This window comes from Pogona vitticeps, chromosome 9, assembly GCF_051106095.1.
Source record: "Pogona vitticeps strain Pit_001003342236 chromosome 9, PviZW2.1, whole genome shotgun sequence".
In the NCBI taxonomy this organism is placed as follows: domain Eukaryota; kingdom Metazoa; phylum Chordata; class Lepidosauria; order Squamata; family Agamidae; genus Pogona; species Pogona vitticeps.
Window position 1 is genome coordinate 6,175,030 of NC_135791.1, and position 21,110 is coordinate 6,196,139.

Here is a 21,110-nt window from a genome sequence, read left to right on the forward strand (position 1 = left end):
CTCTAAAGCTCGATAGTCAGATTTCTGTTCATAGACTCCAGCATGGACTGCATATCTGAACTCTAGAACAGATTTCTAACTCCGCCAGCTGTGAGCTCTAACTCTTTCGAGTGCTCGTATTCTTGCATAAGCTTATTATATGTAATTATATATACATGTTTACACAGAGAATGGGTGGAATTGCCCCACACAACAGCTTATGTAAGTGACATGTGGCAGAGATCTAAGGAAGCTCTTTGAAGCTTCACACTGCAGATGAAATGGTAGCGTCAACAATGGTCTTATGATGAGCATAGCTGACTGATCCACGCTTGTCATAAGACCGTTGCTGATGCTGGTTCCCTCCTGGATGTGCTCTCTGCAAAACGTGGAGGAGGGCAGAGCCTTTCCTTGTAATGCTAGGAAAACAGCCTCGAGGTCAGGAAGAGGCCACATAGCCATGGCCACCTGGGGCCCCTTTGCAGGAAACGTCGGCCGAAATCCTCTTGTGCAACATCACGCCATGTAAGATTGATATCATCAGGTGTCACCATTTTTGGCAGAAAGAAAATATTTCTGGTCCAGGATTTCTGCCACATTACTGACAGCCATATGGCCTTGGGAGGTGTGGGAAAAGTTGCATCCAGAATTCTCCAGCTAGCCTGGCAAGTGAAAAATACACCCCACTGTTTCTGTGGTGCCTTTGACCTCTTCCCCTGGCTGCCATCAGAGCTTGGAAAAGTTACTTTTTATGCCTCCAGCTCTCAGCGTCCTGGAGATGGCCTGCCACACTGGGCCGTGCTGGTTTGGGAGATTCTGAGAAGTATCTGAATGTACCCCCCACCGGAGAAAATAAAGGAGGAATTAGGTTTGCATAAAATGTGATTCTGTAGTTTCGAATCTAGAAATAATTCCTGTGAAATAGAAATGCCTTGTGAGCTGTATTTTTTTTGCCCAGACTGCTGTTCTGGTGGTAGCTGCGGATGGACCATTTCCAAGACTCATCCAATAGTTCTGATCCTTAAATCACATGTGGAACAAGCGGCTTTTTAAACAGAGGATATAGTTTCAAGGTGAAGATTATCCTTGGGCAGCCCTTGTAAGAGGATGTATGGGCATCCTGTCTAAGCAACAAACCATAGTTTAACACAAACCATGGCTTATGGCGATCAGTGAGCATGCCCTATGTTTGTAAGAAATATCTCATCTTGTAAGGTCTTTTCAAATGAGATGTAGAAACGTACTGTATGCGTCATGTATTGGGTAGTAAGTAAATGATGTATTTTCATGTGTATAATAATGTTCCATCAAGCTAATTCTGACATATGGTGACCCTTTTCAGGGCTTTCCAGGTAGAGAATACTCAGCAGTGGTTTCCCCTTCCCTTTTTCCTGGGGTCCCCTGGGATTGTGCAGCTGGCCCATGGCTACCCAGGTTGGCTGTACTCAGAGGAGGCACAGTAGGGAATCTAACACCCAACCTCTGGTTCTGAAACCAGGTACCTAAACCACTGAGCTATCCAGCCAGCTGCTTTCATATACAGTATATATGTACAATATATATATTTAAAGGAAGGATTTGCATGCAGGAGATGGTTCACTTATAATATCATTAAGCCAGAAATGAGATGAGAGAACAGGATATAAATAGGGTAGTCTAATCTACCATCAGTTTCATAGACAAGGCAAATATTATATTTTAATGTTGCCGGTTGTGTATAGTGTATGTTTTGTTATTATTGCATACTGCTTTGAACTCTTCAGACATACACAGTCCATAAATACGGGTAAACTGAATACATATAAGCCAGCCTGCCGGGCCTGCCAGCAAGGTCCCTGAGAAATGCCAGTGATTTAATCCAGTGGATTTATATGACATTCAGCCATAGAAAGGAAATTCTATTAGGACACAGCTTCTCCCTTTAAAAGACATCTGAAATCCAAAGAGGGCATGCTTGCTGATTTCTGAACAGCCAGGCCAAGCCAGGAATGATGGATTTTCTTTTCCAGCACGATCCACACGGAGTTACTCACAAATAAAAGCCATGTTATTTATGCCCTGTTTGCGAGTGTTAATCGTATGGGGCAGTGACTGCTCCAGACGGTTTACGGAACGATTGCTTGGAAAAGAAATCGGGTTTGTTCAGGAACAATTCCCAGGCCAGCTGGCCTCATGGAGGTGGCTCTTCGTCTTGCTTAAAGCAGCTCACGGCAGGGTTTGTGAGATGCCCGGGTGGATTCGAAAGGAAGGGCAGCAACGTAAGGCAGCAACTTCTATAAAAAGAATGTCACTCGCTGGGCATGGACGTGAGCCATCCAACCAACTTATTATAAATTAAATGTCATCACAAATCCAAATCCCATTCATCATATGTAGAATAAATTTGTACAAATATTGACCCCAGTTCCTTTAATCTATTTATTTATTTATTGGACTTATATACCGCAGCAAACTCTTTCTGTTTGCTTGTTTCAGGCATGATGGGCCTTAGATCTAATCTTCCCTGATTACAAGAGATGGTCTCCTGGCAGCTGAAAAGTCTGGAAGGATAAAATATCCGGATGCGAGGGAAATTTCACCGCAGCCTTCAAGAAATCCACCAGGAAATGCTTGGGCTAAAGAAGGAGTCACAGCTCCCTCCTCTTCCTTGGGCTTCATATTATCCTTTAGAGGCGTGTGATTATTATCATTATTTTAATAGACTGTTGCCAGAATATTAAGCAAATTAATATTCGCTACCTACCCCAACCTTTCTCTCCTCTGCACCCACCTCATTTTTATCTCCTTGTTGGAATTGCCCAGCCAGAGGAATGACTTATAAATGATATCAGATGTCACTTCTTCTGAGCTGTGGGACCAACTGGGGGTGGATGGCAACTCTCATCAATGCCTGCCAGTAGGACCATCTGCCATGCTGGCTATGGATGGTGGGGGTTTCATAGTTCAACAGATGTTGTTGTTGTTTAGTCGTTTAGTCATGTCCCGACTCTTCGTGACCCCATGGACCAGAACACGCCAGGCCCTCCTGTCTTCCACGGCCTCCCGGAGTTGGGTCAAATTCATGTTGTTCACTTCGGTGACACTGTCCAACCATCCCGTCCTCTGTCATCTCCTTCTCCTCTTACCCTCACACTTTCCCAACATCACAAGTTCACATTCAACTGACGGTGAAACGAGATGGCTGCAGTGGTCAGTTCAAAAGCTGGTGACTTCCCAGGCCAGCCCCAACCACCTCCTCCCCCCTCCTGTCATCCTTCAGGGCACCAAAGACCCACAGCTTAGACTAGTCTCTCTGCCTTGCCTTGCAGAAAGGCTGCCAACTTACGTCATCCCATTATTGATTTTTGGAAAGGGTTCTTTCTCATGTCGGCCACTACCGTAAATCATCATTAGCAGTGTCCTAATGCCATCAGCCAAGGCACCACTAGAACTGTGTCCTATTAAAAGAAAGCTCTAGAGATGGAAACGTCTCTAGAGATAAGATATTCTTCTTATCAAGTCCATAACTGTCTTCAGAATTCAGCCTCAAAGTGTCTAGGGCTCTGTCGGGGGGTGGAGACCAGGGACTCTGTGTACACCCTGCTCCCACATCCCCAACTCCATCCAAAAGTCTCATAAACACCTGTTTCAGCACAAAGGTCTGTGTCGTGGGTTCAACAGAATGTGATCACAGCGTTTCTCTGGTCTGCAACTCTGCCCTTTATCAGGTGGGGGACACAGCATTTTTGTGGCTCCACATTGCCACCACTCGTTGAACCCTACAGATTTTCAGGCTGAACACCTGAGTAGTCTCGTTGTTCTTAACGGTTCCTTTCCCCTCAACAACCCAGCAGGTAGGACCGTGCAGTGCATCCGTATGCTTGGAAAAGTGTCACCGATAGGATGTCAAAATTAAAGCCAGGAAACAGGCAAGACCCTTATGATCTCCACTCTTTGATTTCAATATTTTTTTAAAAATCCTAATATTTCACTCTGATTGCCCTTAAACACGTAAAGAATACATTTTCACTGAACGGGAGAAGTGGAAGTGTTTCTGAGCATCTGCAGGATGCTGTTCCTTTCTCGACATAAACAATTCCCCCCCACACCCAGGTTTCTCAGAAGTTGGAAATGTCATCAACGGAGGGCCAGGTTACCTAGCAACCACCACTTTCTTTCTGTTTATTCACAAGAGCGGGAGAAGCGAAAGTGTTTCTGAGCATCTACAGGTTGCGGTTCCTTTCGCGACATAAACATTGAAACAAATGCCAGTGGAGGAATGACGCAGGGTCGGAGGAGTCCCCTTACATTTTTTTTTCACAAGCTCTTAGGGTGCGATCACATTGGACAACAGATAACAATGTGGACCGCTCGGGGGGCAGTCTGGTGTGGTCTGTTTCTCAGTGATCACACCACTTAGGGGGGAACAGCACTCCAAGCCTGCCCCCCCACTCCAGGCCCAAGCTAGACCTTTTTGGTCCAGTTGTAGGGCTACTCCCTTTTGGGAATTGGGTTGGAGTCATTCCCTGGCAGATGGAAGAGTTGTGGCAGATGGAAAAGTTGTGTTCTAGGACATTACTCCCATTAAAGTGGCCCAGTATAATCAGGCGTGTGTGCCTTTCCCGCTGTCCGGTTGCACCTTGAGTCCCTGATTTTAAGGCCATGAGTTGGAGATCACTGCCCCCTCAGTCCTTCCTCATTAACTCAAACACCAAATAAATAGAAATAATAAATAAATAGGAACTCTGTCCATGCTCTGATGCTGTTTGTTGGATAGTTGAGCATTTATAGCTGTGGGAGCAGCTTTTGTCCTTTTCAGGAGATAGGGTGATCAGTGTGTTTTTGTTGTGATAAGGCGGGAGAGATTATCTGTCACTGTGATTGATGGGTGTCGTTAGTGACAGATCATCTCTCCCCCCTTATCACAATAAAAGCACACTGATCACCCTATCTCCTGAAAAGGACAAAAGCTGTTCCCACAGCTATAAATACTTAACTATCCAACAAACAGGAACGGAGCATGGACAGAATTCCTACTCCAGTCCTCTGAAGATGCCGGCCACAGAGACTGGCGAAACGTCAGGAAGAACAACCTTCAGAACACTGCCAAAGAGCCTGAAAAAACCACAACCATCAGATCCCAGCCGTGAAAGCCTTCGAGAATACAATAAATAAACACCTTGAACAAGAGTAGAATGCTTTCCCTTTCCCAAATGATATGTTTCTTTTTTTTTAAGAAGGCATGAGAATGACCCTCCCAAAATTTGAATGCACAATCTTTTCTTACTTAATCTCCTTCTGCATTTTCAAGGGCGCGGGGGACGAAATTCAAAATCCGGCCAATAAATGTCAAGCCGAGCTCTGCCCCCCAAAATGCTGACAATTCCGTCTGTGATGTCGCCCAGTGCAAAGAGGCTTCTTGAAAGCAATCAAAGAGAGAACAGAAGTTTCCTGCAAACCTTTATTTGTACTGGTAAAACCCAATAAAGCTTGAAAATTCCTCTGGCATCTCCATGGCTACCAGCAAGACGTGGTCCCACCTTCGGAACCCAAAGTCCCAAGGCTTCCTTTGACGCAGCGGCTTTACACTGCCTCCCTTAACGAAGCAACCGAGGAGTCCTAGCGACCATGAAGAACAATGACCAGTCGCATGGATGGGCCTTCTTCCATCAGGATCCCAATCCGGGCCACTGCGAACCAGTACCTCCAGCAGGCGGAGGATTGCCCCACCCTAGTCTCTTTCTAGATGGCGGTACTTCTTCCGTAGCACAGACACTTGGTCCTTGTAGAGCACGGGGTCCAGGCGGAACTGGGAATACACCAGAGGCATGTACCCGAACCAGGCGGCAAAGCGGCTCACGCACTCCTGCCGCTGAGAGAAGCGGAGATTCCCGTTGGATGGGGCGGCACTCTTCAGCAGCTGGCAGGAAACAAAGGACAGCGATGAAGGAGAGACGAGGTAGCTGAAGACATTTTGCCGCCTGAGGCAAAGGCAGCCCCTCCCACTCTATACAGAGAAGCTACCGTATTTTTCCGTGTCGAAGACTATACTTTTGTCTAAAATCTTTAGACTAAAAATTGAGGGTCGTCTGATACACGGACGTAAGGTGAGAACAAAAACAAGTGGAGGGGAAAGCAGGGATCAAAGTGATCCTGCAGCGCTTTGATCCCTTTCCCCCTACACTTGCTAATCCCCACTTAGATTTCTTAATTTTGGATTAGAAAAGTGGGGGGCGTCTTATACATGGGGGCGTCTTATACACGGAAAAATGCAGTAACTAGGCAGCCATCTTATGTCAGTACTGGTGATGAATTACAGCATCCTCCCATTCATCTGAGACATGAGGACAAGGCAGGGCAGGCTGTGTGACATACACAAGTCTGTCTTCCCACAGAGGAGAACAACTCAAGAATTGAGTAAGGAGCAGCTGCTACACCTTGGTCCTCCATTTGGCCCCTGAGCCACTTGCCTCGTGTCGCCTAGCGGTAGGGCTGGCCCCAAAGGAGCAAGGCCAAGCTTCAGAATCATTTCTGCCCATAATCTCCCCAATAAACCGGTTGTAAAAATGCCTTTCAGCAGGCCAAAAGAGGTGGACACATTCTCTTTCCACATTTCACATCAGACGCCACACTTACAATTTGTAAAAGTTCCTCTTCCGGACTAAAACTGCCAAGATTCCCTCTGATCATTCCGGTTGGGAGCCGTAGTCCAAAAAAAGGAACTTTCAGAAATTCCAAGATCGCTCTACCCCAGATCAGATGATTTAGACCAGTACTGTTTTTATTCTGAGGTGTTTTGGGTTTTTTCTTTCAGCTAAATAGCAAAGGAAATGCTGGTGGCATTGCAGGCCCTTCCCCATTTTGGAAAGACATCTCTCTATACCAGCATAATAAGCCAAAACATTAAATCCTGGAATACTATATTCTACTGTGGGGAAATAAATATGGGTTTGGGAAGGGCTCACTAACTGCAAGCTCAGGTAGATAGAGAATGTGTTTTAAAAGTTAAAAAATTGCTTTTAATCTTTGTTTTGATCTTGATACCCGTTTAATTGTCTTTTAATATGGTATTTATATGGTGTTTTGGACCTGTTGGTTGTTGTGTGGTTTTAGCTGTTGTGAGCTGCCTTGCATCCCCTCTGGGAAGAAAGGAGGCATCATCACTATCATCGCAACAACAACACATTCTTCACTGAAAATTATAAGTGGACTCATAATTTCGGTTGCGCTATATTAAATTGGTTTAAAATGACATACACTTAAGTCCAACATCTGGACACCATTGCTTCTGGCCTGTAACAAATTTAGGTTAAAACGATGCAATGGCCACACGAAGTCTCATTTTTCATTCCGAACTACAGAAAGAATGTTGGTAAAAATGTTTGTCTTGCGTGGTCTCGGCGTTCTGCAAGCACACACGTTTGTATTCCAAACCACGTAATCACAAGTTCCACTGGAATCCTTAACTAGAGAAGAGGTGACCTCATAACCCACAAGGAAGGATTTGAGTGAGCAAACTTAATATTTTTATCTATTTATGTATTGCCTTTTTAATCTGCTTCCTTTAAAAACAGTGCTGGACGCACTAACATCATTACGAGCGGTATTAAATAAGACGCTATTAAAATCGCTGTAATAAATGAAATAGTATAAAAGCACATGTTTAGTTTGTTTTGGCTCCAGTGACATCTGGCATCCAAGACGTCAACAGTTTCCCAGGTCTATCAAAGGCTGATTTCCAAGAAAAAGAAAATGGTATAATCTCACTGGGGCCCTAAGCACCCACTGGATACACTTCTCTCAGGTTTCTCAGAAGTTGGAAATGGCATCAACGGACGGCCAGGTTACCTAGCAACCACTACTTCCTGTGTGTTTACAGTCGTGCCCCGCTGGACGATTACCCCGCTGTACGACGAATCCACATTACGTCAACGTTTTTGTGATCGCTTTTGCGATCACAAAACGATGTCTAAATGGGCGATTTTCGTTTGACGATGATCGGTTCCGTTTCGGGAACCGATTTTTCACTTTACGACGATCAGCAAACTGCTGATCATTGGGTTTCAAAATAGCCACCAGCTTTCAAAATGGCCCCCCACTGTTTTCTAGGATGGATTCCTCGCTATACAGGCACCAAAAATGGCCACCGTATGGGGGATCTTCACTGGATGGTGAGTTTTTCAGCCCACTGGAACGCACTGAACTGGTTTTCAATGTGTTTCAATGGGATTTTTTTGTTTCGTTTGACGATGTTTTGGCTCTACAGCGATTGCGCTGGAACGAATTAACATCGTCAAGCGAGGTACCACTGTATTTAGCAATTATTATTTCTTGCCCTTCTTTTAAGGGCCTTAACCCAAGCTTAGAACAGTTGCTTTTGGGACTGTAACCTCCAGAATTCCCCACTAACCACAGAGACCATGGAATTCTGGAAGTAAACTAAAAAAAAAATCAGCTTTTCCAAGCTTGATCTGAGAGGCTGTTAAGAAAATAGGATGTGGCGGCCATCTCTTATTTCTATTGATCTTCCTCCTTTATTTGCCTGCCAATACCCTGTCAGTTACCTGCTGTGGGACTGCATCTCTGTGCTGCTTCTTCTGGGTGACTTTAATGGGAGGTAGCTTGGTCACGGCTGAAACGAGGAAGTTCATCAATATGTCCTCACAGTTGGAGAGCTGATCAATGAGATCCCTTAGCTTAGCAGGCAAATAATGGGTGAAGAGGCTGTGATAGTACCTGCGGATGGAATAACAAGCAAGGCGTGGAGAAGGAGCTAGAAATGAGAAACCAGAGTCATCCGTGGCTCAGCCAAGACTATAAAGCAATGCTGGCAGAAAACACATCCAGAAATCTATGGTGGGAGCGAGACCTTTATTAGGCTAACTAACATTGAGAAAGGCACCATAAGTGTGTAGATTTTTGAGAGAAATGTAATTTTTTAAAAATCCAAAACCATACAGGGACACAATAATCAATTTTAGGATGGGAAATATGAAGTGATTCCAACACAGAGAGAAGAGAGCAATGGACCACTTTTCAAAGATGCCGGCATCTTTTGCTTAGCAGTGCGACTTTAGTTCATGGCGTTAAAACTGCTCCACAAAAGCCCTCCTTTTGAAGCAGTCTTGAATAACAAGCAGCTGCCCAACAAAGCAGAAGATGCTCCTTAGGTTATGCCTTAAAAGTAAGGGGCCAACGCGGAAAAGGCTCTCTTGCTCATGGCTGCTAGCCTAACCTATGGAGATGAGGCTGGGTGTTGTTGTTGTTGTTTAGTCATTAAGTCGTGTCCGACTCTTTGTGACCCCATGGACCAGAGCACGCCAGGCCCTCTTGTCTTCCACGGCCTCCCGGAGTTGAGTCAAATTCATGTTGGTAGCACAGACAATTTAAAACACCCTATTTCTTGCTCTTAAAACGTTTTCAATCCGGTAGGATTATCTTCTCTGAGTTCTGCGAATGTGCCATCGGGCCCTATTAAAAAAGCCGGTGGTCTCCTTTATAAGCATGAAGACTGTTTCCTAATAATTGTTGCATAGAGCAGAAATGCTGAAACCACCGGGTGTGCCTGTCCATGTATAGGATTTCAGGGGAGCATGTATAGTTTCAACATCACGATCAATGTTATAATATATTGTTCGTTTAGGAACTCGTAACAAGGAGAACCTGCTGATTTCTCAACACGCTGCTTATTCCATCATCTTCCGAGACTCCGCATCCAACCTGCTCCTTTAACTTTCTGCCCATCTCTGTTTAACAGAGTTTGTCACATGCGGACGGGCCCACTGTGTAGATGGTTTAAAAGTTCACCTCGCCAGTAGACATAGTCTAGAGGGGCGGGGTAAAAAATCTAATAAATAAATAAATAAATTTTCCACTTCTCCAGCACAAAAGACTCGCCTGTCCCGTCCCCCCCCCCCAGGAGTTACAGCCCAGGGAAGTCGGAGAGACGGTAGAAGGCAGGAGATGGAGAACTCTAGAAGGGGAAGAGAACGGAGCATCCGGAGAGAAGGCATGGCGAACTAGAACTCTGCACCGGAGTCTCCCTCCTGCAACCTTGTCTTGCAAGACCCACAGTCGCTCCTCGTAACCGTACGAGGCCAAGGCTACCTGTGGTAGAAAGCAGCTGCCGTGAGAACCATGGAGAAGTCATTGGTCCACTTGGAGGTGTAACTCCATTGGCTTTTGCTGGCATCCCAGAAATGGCTGCGCATGGGGAAGCCGACAATCCGGTCGGGGAAGCTCTTCCAGACCACAAAGGCAAAGTCCACCTGGAGAGTCAGGGAGGCAGGCAAAAAAAGAGAAGAGTAAGAGCACCGCCCAAACTGCATGGGGATGGGGAGCAAGCGTGGCCCCTCCAGAGGTTACCGGGGTGCAACCTCCGTCAGTCGCAACCAGCATGCTCGTCAGCACATGACAGTGCGAGGTGCAGACCAACAACATTTAGAGGAACAGCCTCATTAGAAGACTAAGGCTCCCTAGGCAGCCTCCACGCTTTGGTCCTTTCTAAGTACCTTGCGGGTTCTTGGCAGAACACTAAAAAAGGGGGAGACACAGAGAGAAACAGCCCACTCAGTCATGCAGAAAGCCTATGCAATTTAGACTGTACAGGATCACGCCATTTCAGGATAAAATAGTAGATTCAATAAGAACAGATTCTCCATTTTTATTAAAACCTTTGCATACTTTGAAAATTAGAGAGAGAAAGATTGTAGCCCTGCCACCTCCTTGAAATGATAGCTTTCTCTGTGCAGAGAATCTTCAAGGTAGGGGAGCATTTAAATGTGTGATTTCGCCACTCATAAGGTTGCTTTATACGGAGTCCAAGCCATACTGAGTCCAGTTAGCCCAATCTCTTCTCCTCCCAGCCTAAAGAGGAGGATTTTTCCAGCCTGCACCTCTTACACACAAAATACATCCTCTACCACTCCTCCTGTTCTCCACTGGCAGAGTTGCTGAAGGACGTTCCCATCTAACCTGGCATCCACGCAGGGAGAATCGTGCAAGATGGAACTCCATCCTTGTTGGACGACTCCCTGATGACCACACGGTTCTCCCAGGACTGTTGCCTTCCTCACCTGCCCTCTGAGAAAAGCAGGCGCACCTGCGAGAAAGGGCAAACCACCCTTTTGCCTCACCCCAAGACGGTCTCCTCTTTCTGGGCTCTGTTCGCCACTCCTTGGCTCACCGCTCCCTCAAGCATTTAGATGCACGAGGGCTCAAACCAACAGCCCACGGGCCAACCTGAGAAGCCACACCAGGGTGGCCTCAATCCTGGGGAGAAGAAGCCTGCAAGGAAAAACCCAGGTGAGGCAACAAGAACGGAGACCATCAATGAGAAGGCAGCACCGTGCCACCTCAGCCTCTCTATTCCCACGCCCTCGTCTACCCTAATCACTCCTGTGTCAGATCTCGTGCCCGGATGGCAAGGTACAGCCTGACTCACAGCTCTGGAGAAACAATTCGCCCCAGGACCTATTTCTAATCCTGTATCGTAGAAAGAGTAGCAATGATAAGTATCTTGAGTCAATAGCTCAGGACGTCCTACAACGACAGGCAACAGAGTTTCAGAGAAGGGATCTCTCCCAATCGTACCTGGAGATGCTGGGAATGAAATCTCGGACCTAAGAAGCAGGTACTGGGACCCCAGCCCTTCCCTAGACGGGGGCTCTCCCCCTCTCCAAACACCTTTCCACTCCACGTCATTTTCTCATGAGCTCATCTCTACCTCTGTAAACCCCACAAGTGCTTCCAGTCATCCGTTTACAGCTATTTCTAGACTGGGATAATCTGGTGATAATCGTCCATGCTGTAATATCCACCCGACTAGACTACTGTGATGCACTTCACGTGGAGCTCCCCTTGGTAACAGCACAGAGGCAGGGGAGCAAAGACTTGAGCAAATTACACCCGGGGAATCGGGGAATCACCCAGCAAGTATGCAGTTACATATTCTGAAATCTTTTCTTTATGGTGCCAGCGAAGCACCCATTCCAAATGAAGGTGACAGATGTTATTAGCACGCCATTCTCTAACTGGCTCTGGGAGCAGAGCCCTGAAAAAATGTTGGATCTAATACTGAGCCATTTGAGATTTAAAATCAGCCAGGCTGGTCTGAGTGGAGTGCTGTGGTCCACAGGCCTATCTATCGCAAGTGGCATGATTTCCCCCATTGTTGGCACCCATCCATTAGAGGCCCAGCTCTCTTCTGCATGTTCAGTTTTTTCGAACCTCAATTTAAAATTTATCTATTTGTAGAAACTTCGGGGGCACAAGCAACTATTTGAACCACATCTGAGCTGCTGCTTGTCTTGCACTGCTTTCTACTACGAGACATTTCAATCTGTGGTTTGAGATAGAGGAGGACTCCCCTATCCGCAGGATCAGTATCCACCCATTCATCCACTGGCTGAAAATACTAAATAAAAAAAAATCCTGGAAATACGTATTTACATGTATTTCCAGGTTACATTTACCAGAACTGGCCACTAGAAGAAGCCAGAGGCTATGCAATCCATAGTGTTTGATACATCCACGTTTTTCAGCATCCACGGGAGACAGCTTTCAACCGATCTCTGTCCTACAGTATTGGCAACCGAGATGTGTTTCATTTGTGATTTCATGTATTTGTAAGTTGTGATTTCAGACATTTATAACTTCTCGATTCAGCTGCAGGTTTATTTTATAAAGTGTTAGTTGCCCTGCAGCCTCCCAAGAAAGGGGGGGGGGAGAGATATAAATTGAAATACTACCACCAACATTGATAAAATCACTAATCATCTTTTTCGGCATCCACATTTATCTGAAGCTTTAAAAAAAAATACATGCATGACCACCGTTCTCAAATATCTCTGATATAACTTCGGCCGCCATGAGTATGGCAAAGTCAAAACGGACATGTTAGGGCCTATTAATAACCTCAAGATTCGCCCCCCCAGAGTTAGCTGCTCTGTCATGTTCACACCTTCTGCAGTCTCTGGATCTATACGCAGGAGCTTAAAGAGAGTTTCCTCACCTCACTGGTTGAGAGGCTGGTGTGTTCATCCAGGCTCAGCACCGCGTCGGTCTCGATGGCTGAGTAAGGCAAAAAACGATCACTGACCTTAATCGGGGAGGGGGGAAAAAAGGAGAGGAGAGAGCAAAGTGAAGAGGAAAGCCGGAGAGACCCCCTCCATCACAGAGTATTCAGAAACATCCAACCGGCAAGCTCAGATGAATCTAATTAGCCTATCTGTCTAATGTCCACCATCTTAAATGTTTTAAATGTTTTCGGTCCCATCCCTTTGCCTTTATCTAGGCCCAGAAGATTGTCTCTGAAGCTGAACACGGCCCTTCGGCAGAAGTAAGTTTCCTCCACCTGTTGTGTTAATAGAGCACCTCCAGTATCTTTCCCAACTGCAGCTCAAACTACACACAATACGGCTGTGCGTAGGTGGCCGTTCCACGAAACAGCTGCAGCCCACGTACGAATGACATGGCGCAACCATCCACGAGTCTTGGCTTCATTTCTTCATTTCTAACAGGTTTTCAAGCCCCATTGGCGCAGACCCAAATAGGTGGTTGATGCCTGTGAAACATCAGAAGCCAGAGAAGCTACCCACTGGGGCTTCGGAAGAGATGGCATTCTGGACAGAATAGGGGCTGGCCCTGCCCTCGAGGGATGGGCCTCTGCGTCCTTCGTCCATCACAATCCATGGGGGTCATGGGGCTTCTGCTCACCTTGCTGCTGCCCTGGAGGACCTTCACTGGAACGGTGGTCTGGGGCCATTTGCTGCTCTGCGGCGGTGGCTTCTCACAGCTCCATAAAATTAAAATCTGTATTAAAGAAGACACGGAAGGAAGGGAGGGAGGGATGAGGGGAAGGAAGTGAGGGAGAGAGGAAAGGAAGGAGGGATGAGGGGAAGGAAGGGAGGAAGAGAGGAAGGGAGGGAGGAATGAGGAGAAGGGAGGGAGGGAGAGAGGAAAGGAAGGAGGGATGAGGGGAAGGAAGGGAGGAAGAGAGGAAGGGAGGGAGGAATGAGGAGAAGGGAGGGAGGGAGGGAGGGAGAGAGAGAGAGAGAGAGAGAGAGAAGGGAATCTTTCATGAGCCATGTGAAGTCTACAAACCAAGCAACCATCTAGCATAGTGGTCCCCACCTGTACATCCTTCAATTTATACATCTGATGAAATGGCAGGTGTTCTCCTTTCACATGTCTTGTTCTGCCTCTCTGCTCCCCAAGAAGGGTTTTTAACAAAGTCAGAAGCAGACCTTCCGATTGTTTCCAGTGTCCCCTTGGGGAGTGTCAGAGATAGGAACGGGTCCAAGGGGGTGGAAATTAGCTACTGGATCTCCCCAGTGTCTGCCTACCCCAATCTGGAAGCCTCCTAACAGGGAGCCCCTTTTTTTTCCTCCCCAGTCATACATGCCAAGTGCTAGCAAAAGGCCAGAGTCCTGTCTCTTTTTACATGTGGCTCCCATTAAAGCCAGGCACCGGAGTTTGCAGCGGTCTGATTGCACCCCGGAGATAGGAGGCAAGTGTATTGTGCAAAATGCTTTCTCCACCATCACAAAGTCCTCCTCCGAATCCTTGCTCCAGCCGGCCTTGTGTCGTGTGTCTGTTCTCACGCTGGTTGCAAGACCAGTTGGACAACTGGTTATGCAATGGGGAACCTGCCGGAATAGACTCACGGATTCGGGAAGTTGGAAGGGGCCCAGTAAGGCCATCAAGACCAACCCCCTGCTCGATGCAGGAATCCAAAGCAGATCTGACAAGACGGTTGTCTAAATTTCTCTTGAATGCCTCCAGTGTTGGAGGCCTTCAAGACGAACTTGAAGACATGGCTATACAGGCAGGCCTTCCCTACAGCCATTATCTAGCCTATCTCTCCTTTTCTTAATTTTTTTCTTTTCTCTCCTTTTTCTTCTTCCTCTTCTTTTTTCCCCTTATTCTTTTTCCTTTCCCATCTCAGATTCATCTGGATTTTATCTCAGTTTATTACATGTAAACCGCCCAGAGCAGACCCATTCTAGATGGGCAGTATATAAATCTAATAAATAAATGAATAAAAATACTCACCACCTCCCGAAATCATGGGTTCCACTGTCGTACTGCTCTAACAGTCAGGAAGTTTTTCTTGAGATTCAACCAAAATCTGGCTTCCTGTCACTTGAGCCCATAATGTTGTGTGTCCTGCACACTCTGGGATGATCAAGAACGGATCCCGCTTCTGCTCTGAATGATCCCCTTTTCAAATATTTGAAAAGGGCTATCCTATCACCTCTCTGTCTTCTTTTCTCAAAGCTAAAGGATGCGTGCAAGGTTTTTGTTTAAAAAAACCAATTTGGAGTTAGAACTATCTAAATGCAACATGGCAGGACAAATACACAAAATGTGGCTCTACATGGAGGTAACATTTTTTTGTATTTGAGTTGCCATGTTACATTTAGATAGTACTAATTCCAAATTGTTGTTGTTTTTAATTCTTTGCTCTCCTGGATACATATTGGGATTTTTAGGCTCTGCTTTGTTTCTAGACTGGTTATTTTTATCACTTCTGATCTTACAAATGTATCTTTGTTTTAAATTTTATCTTGGCTACTATGTTTCATATTCTGAGAATACTTTGTTGCACAGTGACAAACGACTCCAATGAATGAAATATAGTAACTATTTTTTTAAAAAGCCTACTTTAAGACCTAACCTGAAAATAAGCCCTAGTATGATTTTTCTGGATGCTCGTCATAGAAGCCCTACCCCAAAAATAAGCCCTCTTTAAGTGAAACCCTGCCCTCCACCCTTGTGCAGCAACCAGAAAATGATGACATGACTGTCTTTGAATAAATGTAGATTGCTGTACATAAAAAAAAAATAAAGCATCCCCTGAAAATAAGCCCTAATGTATTTTTTTGGAGCAGAAATTGAAATAAGACCCTGTCTTATTTTCGGGGAAACACGGAATATATGTACAGTATACATATCACACAAAATCGCTCTGGCGGCACTAACTATATGTTAATGACAAACTGGTGCTTGGGGGTTTATGATGCTGAGCCAGGATGCACTAGGTGAGAACACTGGGACTTTGTACTTTGCAAAGATGATGATTGATGACTTCATGAGCCATCCTCCTCATGCTCTTCTCTTACCTCTGAGCTTATTTGTAAATCTAACCGTAGCTTAAGATGGAACTTTTTCCTAGCAAAACAAAGAAAGATTCCCCAAACAAAACAAACCTGTTCTAAGCAACCCCTGTTATAATGTCGGCATGGTAATGAAAAAGTAATTAAGATCCATTAGCTTTACACAACACCTGTTCCCAGTAGAAATCAAGACGGCTAGGCGTAGCTTGTTATTGATCAGCACAGCGACTCACATATTCTATCGCTTTTTGGGACCGTGGCTCTCCTAGTGAACACCTTCCCTTCAAAACCCAGCACGAGGTCACCACATGGTATGTTTGCATTATATGCATTTATACACAGAAATGGGAAAATCTTCCAGATGTTGTTGGCCCAATACTCCATTGAGCCCTAGATGAAAGATTGGGAGGTTTGTGCACCAAGACATCTGGAAAGCTACGAAGGCCTGCTTCGTGGCCGCTGAATCTGCCTCACTCTGTTCACGTACTGGGCTACAGGCTGGCCAAGATGACAAGCCCCCCCCCCAAAAAAAACCCAGCCCCCATGACCACTTTTCCAAACTCTGCCTCTGCACTTATCTCTGACTGTGCTCTGCTGAGGTAACCTTGGCCTGACATTTAAGGAATTACCTGCTCAGGTATGAGCCTGAAGGGACAGTTGGCTCGAAGCTCCTGAGCCGGCATGCCCAGGCGGTTTTGCACCTCGAAGCACGCGGGGAGGCCCGAGAGGGGCGAGGCCGGCCGGCGGAGCGGCTTTGCAGCTGACAGGACTTGCCCTGTCGTCATTCCGAGGCAGAAGGGAGCACCTGCTGGCACGGAGGCAAAGATTCCCGGCCCACCCAGACGCCTCCTGAGGCCGCAAAGTCGTCTGCCATCTCTACCCTTCACTTCAGGGCACACCCGGGCGTGTATTTACAGAGGAGCTGAAAATGGCTCGGTTTTCATCATAAGGGGCTTCGGAGGACGCCCTCCCAAGTGAGATGTGAAAAGGCCAACAGCTGGGAGTCTGCTAGGCAGCAGTGGCTGGGGATGATGGAACCTGTTGCCCGGAACACCTGGGGAGAGTGCCATTCGGGGAGGACTGGAGTGAGAGCAGCTACAACGTGGGAGTTGCTCTTTGTGTTTACATGTCTGTTTTTATTTTACTTGTATCATGAGCTGCTTGAAATACCCCTTTCCCCCCCCCGGCAACATTTTTTAAAGGGTTAAAACATTTAAATGAGACAACTGCTCGTTTAAAATGCTCCTCTTGCAAAAATAAACAGTCGCTCTGGTTGGGCAAAACTAGTACTACAGAAGAAAGGCTGAGTTGGGACTTTCCGCCTTATGATGTTAGTTTTGACTTGCAGAATGGGAGAACTTTTTAATGAGGAGGATTCAATGACGTGACATCTACCTACCCCATTCAGCTCACCTTGGATAAACCCAGATGGTTCTTGGAGTGCACCTCCCAAAAATCCTGGCCAGCTCAGCCGCTGGTGATGGCAAAGGCTTCTGGGAATTGGCAGCCCAAAACCACCTGGGTTACCAAAGATTGGGAACCAATGATCTAGCGTGTAGATTGGTACTCTTAGGCTCACTTCCTTCACCCTTCTTTCTCTGAGGTCAGTTCTGATTGGATTTTCTTCTTGCTAGAGAGAGGTAGCAGCATTGGGGCTCCCTTGAATAGCTCCTAGGCAGTCCAGCATACATAGAAGCCAGTTCCAGATGCTTCTGTAGATGGTTTCCAGATATGGATGTGAAACGGCATCCTCCGGAAACTGCAAAGGCATATGTTCTGTTTCAAGGTACAGTGGTGCCCCGCTTGACAATTACCTCATTAGACAAGGAAATCGCTTAACGATGAAGTTTTTGCGATCGCAAAAGCGATCGCAAAACAATATTTTAATAGGGAAAAATCGCTTCACGATGATCACCTCCCTGCTTCAGGAAACGATTCTTAGCTTAATGACAATCAAAACAGCTGATGTAAAATGGCTCCCTCCTGTGTTTTAGGATGGATTCCTCGCTTTACAGGCACAGAAAATGGCCACCCTATGGAGGATCTTCGCTGGACACTGAGGTATTTAGCCCATTGGAACGCATTGAACCAGTTTTCAATGCATTTCAATGGGCTTTTTTATTTCGCTTGACGAGGATTTCGCTCTTCAGCGATTTTACTGGAACAGATTATCCTCGTCAAGTGAGGCACCACTGTATACAGTATTTCCTTAGTGGAGGACCGCCAACATTTAGAGGAGCTGAGCTTCCTCCATCTTCCTACCTTTAGAACCAGGAAGATCAGCCCTAACACGGCTCCAGCTTATTTTATTCAGAGCTCAAAATCAACTCTCAGACCCCCTTCAGTCATTGTCCAGTTTCAGATTCTGGGAGCTATAGTTCCAAAGAAGAATTTTCCCCCCAGTTTTTCAGGTGCAGACTTTTCTCACGTCCTTCTCCACTACAACGAGATGGACTACACATCCCCATTTACCTGGGCACAGTACTGGGACTTGGAGACTGCTTGGATGAGCTTGAGGATGGGCTGGGAGAGGGAGATGATGGGTGACACCGCCCGGATGAGCGCCGTAAACTTGCCAGAAGGACTGGAACCTGTTACAGGGAAAGATGTGATTAAGCCCAGGATGCCAAAGATCTTCCTCCAAAAAAAAAAAAAAAAAAAACCTGGAAAAAAGTTACTTTGGGAAGATAATAACGTCTAGATTTTGCCAGTGAGCTGACGCTAGTGAAGAGGATTCTGGGAGTTGTAGTCCAAAAAGGAAAATTTCCCTAACCTCTTCTAAAAATAGACCGCCCAGCTCTTGTTTTCTAAATCCACAATCCCAGCTAACCAAGGTTGAATTCTGACTTCTTGTTAATACAGTGTATTTTACTTTTTAAAAAAAAATTACTAGAAATAGTCGAGGCAGCGGACATGATTCTCCTTTTATCTCACAACAACCCTGTGAGGTAGGTCAGACCGAGGTCACTCAGCGAGTTCCAACGACCAAGTCAGAATCTGAACCCAGGTCCCTTAAGTCTCTGTCCAGCATTCTAACTGCTACAGTACTTTATGTAGGAGGGAAAAAAAATGCTTAACTAGGGACTGGGAGTTAAATACATGCAAAGGCATCTATTTATAGGTAAAGGTAAAGGTTCCCCTTGACAATTTTTGTCCAGTTGTGTTTGACTCTAGGGGGCGATGCTCATCCCCGTTTCCAAGCCATAGAACCAGCGTTTTGTCCGAAGACAATCTTCTGTGGTCACATGGCCAGTGCGACTTAGAGACAGAACACTGTTACCTTCCCACCGAGGTGGTCCCTATTTATCTACTCGCATTTGCATGCTTTCGAACCGCTAGGTTGGCGGGAGCTGGGACAAGCGACGGGCGCTCACTCCGCCGCGTGGATTCGATCTTACGACTGCTGGTCTTCTGACCCTGCAGCACAGGCTTCTGTGGTTTAGCCCGCAGCGCCACCATGTCCCTATAAAGGCATCTATTTACCCATCTTCTATCCTTTCTATCTTTGTCTGTCTGTTTTCTTTCTTTCTTTTCTGCATAATTCTGTTGTCGTCAACTCCAATTAGCAGCGGCTCTCCGGAACCTCAGGCAAGCTTCTTTGCTAGCCTTACCTCGAAATCCCTGCTATATTGTGGGGACTTTTCATCCAACCAGACCCGACCTTGCTCAGCTTCTGAACTCACTGAGTCTGGTGTGTTCAAGATGGCCTGTGGTAATCCCTGCTCTTTCTTACTCTCAGATTTCTAAGCTCCTTGAGAACAGAGGCCTTTCTGGATTGCCTATATAATACTCCTCCTTCAGGCTGCATACTCATGGTGTGATGATAATAATCATCCCAACAGCAAAACCCCTCAGGTGAGAGCCAAGAGGGCTACAGCAGGAACAGAGCCGAAAATGAATTATCGGCTTGTGTGGATAAATCCTGCCATTTACAAAAGAAAAGCAGTTTTTTTTCTAAGACAACCCCTCAAAAACATTTGAGAATTACCTAAGAGCAGCCATTTTGAACCTTTTTTTTTTTTTGCCACAGCCAAAAAGACGCACAAAACAAAATAAGTTTAGGTTGAATCGGGATTATATGTTGCATAACAAACCTTATAAGATGGGGTGTGAAGAATTGTTTCCAGTCTGTGGCCCCCTTCAAATGTGACTAGGGACCCTCAGGGGGTCATAAAGCCCCAGTTGAGCATGTCTGCCTTAGAACAAGCCCACACCTTGAAAATATAGATCATTTGGGACTGAGGGTGCCCAGTGGCCAGGGAATGCTGAAAGCCCAATTATAGGTGGTGGAATATGACGTGGTACCCTGGACAACGGCATAGAAAGCGCCGAAGCAGGAGTACGCCCCACTGCAACATTCTGTTGCAGTTCCCAGATCCGCTTCATTGCCATCTTGAGAGCATGGAGGTAAGGGATGCAGAACGTTTGGGAAAAGTTACTTTGGGGAAGCACAACGTCCAGTATCCCCCAAACCAACATGTTGGTCGGGGATTCTGCAGACAGACTGTACCTCAAAAACCGACTTCTGGGGAGAAACCCCAACGCTGAGGAGGAGACAAGGAAAATACTCCCTTACCATGCTGGAGATAGTAGAATGGGAAATCACTGAGGTGAGTGGAAAACTCCGGAAGCGTCAGCAACCCTCCTGGAAAGGTGTTCCAGAAGAACCTTGGGCGGGACTCTCGATGAAATATCCGATCCTTTATTATCTAGTGAAGAGAAAGGAAGTTGTCATCACGAAAGCGTTAACACCTCTGAAGCCGTCAACACCTGAGGAAGGAGGAGGCACCACCTGAGCTCTGAGATCAACATCACACACACATACACACCCTCGGTCTCACTCTGAGCCTGCTGTATTGTACAGAAGAAGGGGGGGGAAGCCGGGAAATTCCACCTCTGACATGTACTCCTTGACAGGAACATGCGTCAGTCCTTTTCATCAACCATTAAGAATATAAAACCAACCAAGAAACAAAAACAACGAGCTTTCAATGATAAATCATGCTGTTATTAAGGTCCCATTATTGACTCATA

General features: G+C 46.1%; 1 protein-coding gene across 2 annotated transcripts in view; it reads right to left on the bottom strand.

Annotated features, from left to right (window-relative positions):
• Positions 1–5,405: 5,405 nt before the first annotated feature.
• The window catches only part of EXTL1 (exostosin like glycosyltransferase 1), a 63,767-nt gene continuing 48,062 nt past the window's right edge, over positions 5,406–21,110 (bottom strand). For both annotated transcript variants that reach the window (XM_072980292.2, XM_078379947.1), the window contains 7 exons: positions 20,653–20,785; positions 18,549–18,667; positions 13,675–13,770; positions 12,971–13,057; positions 10,066–10,226; positions 8,523–8,694; positions 5,406–5,878 (listed from right to left, as the gene is read on the bottom strand). In XM_072980292.2, the coding sequence (XP_072836393.2) occupies positions 5,690–5,878; positions 8,523–8,694; positions 10,066–10,226; positions 12,971–13,057; positions 13,675–13,770; positions 18,549–18,667; positions 20,653–20,785 (957 nt within the window). In that variant the 3' untranslated portion in view covers positions 5,406–5,689. The remainder of the gene's footprint in view (positions 5,879–8,522; positions 8,695–10,065; positions 10,227–12,970; positions 13,058–13,674; positions 13,771–18,548; positions 18,668–20,652; positions 20,786–21,110) is intronic.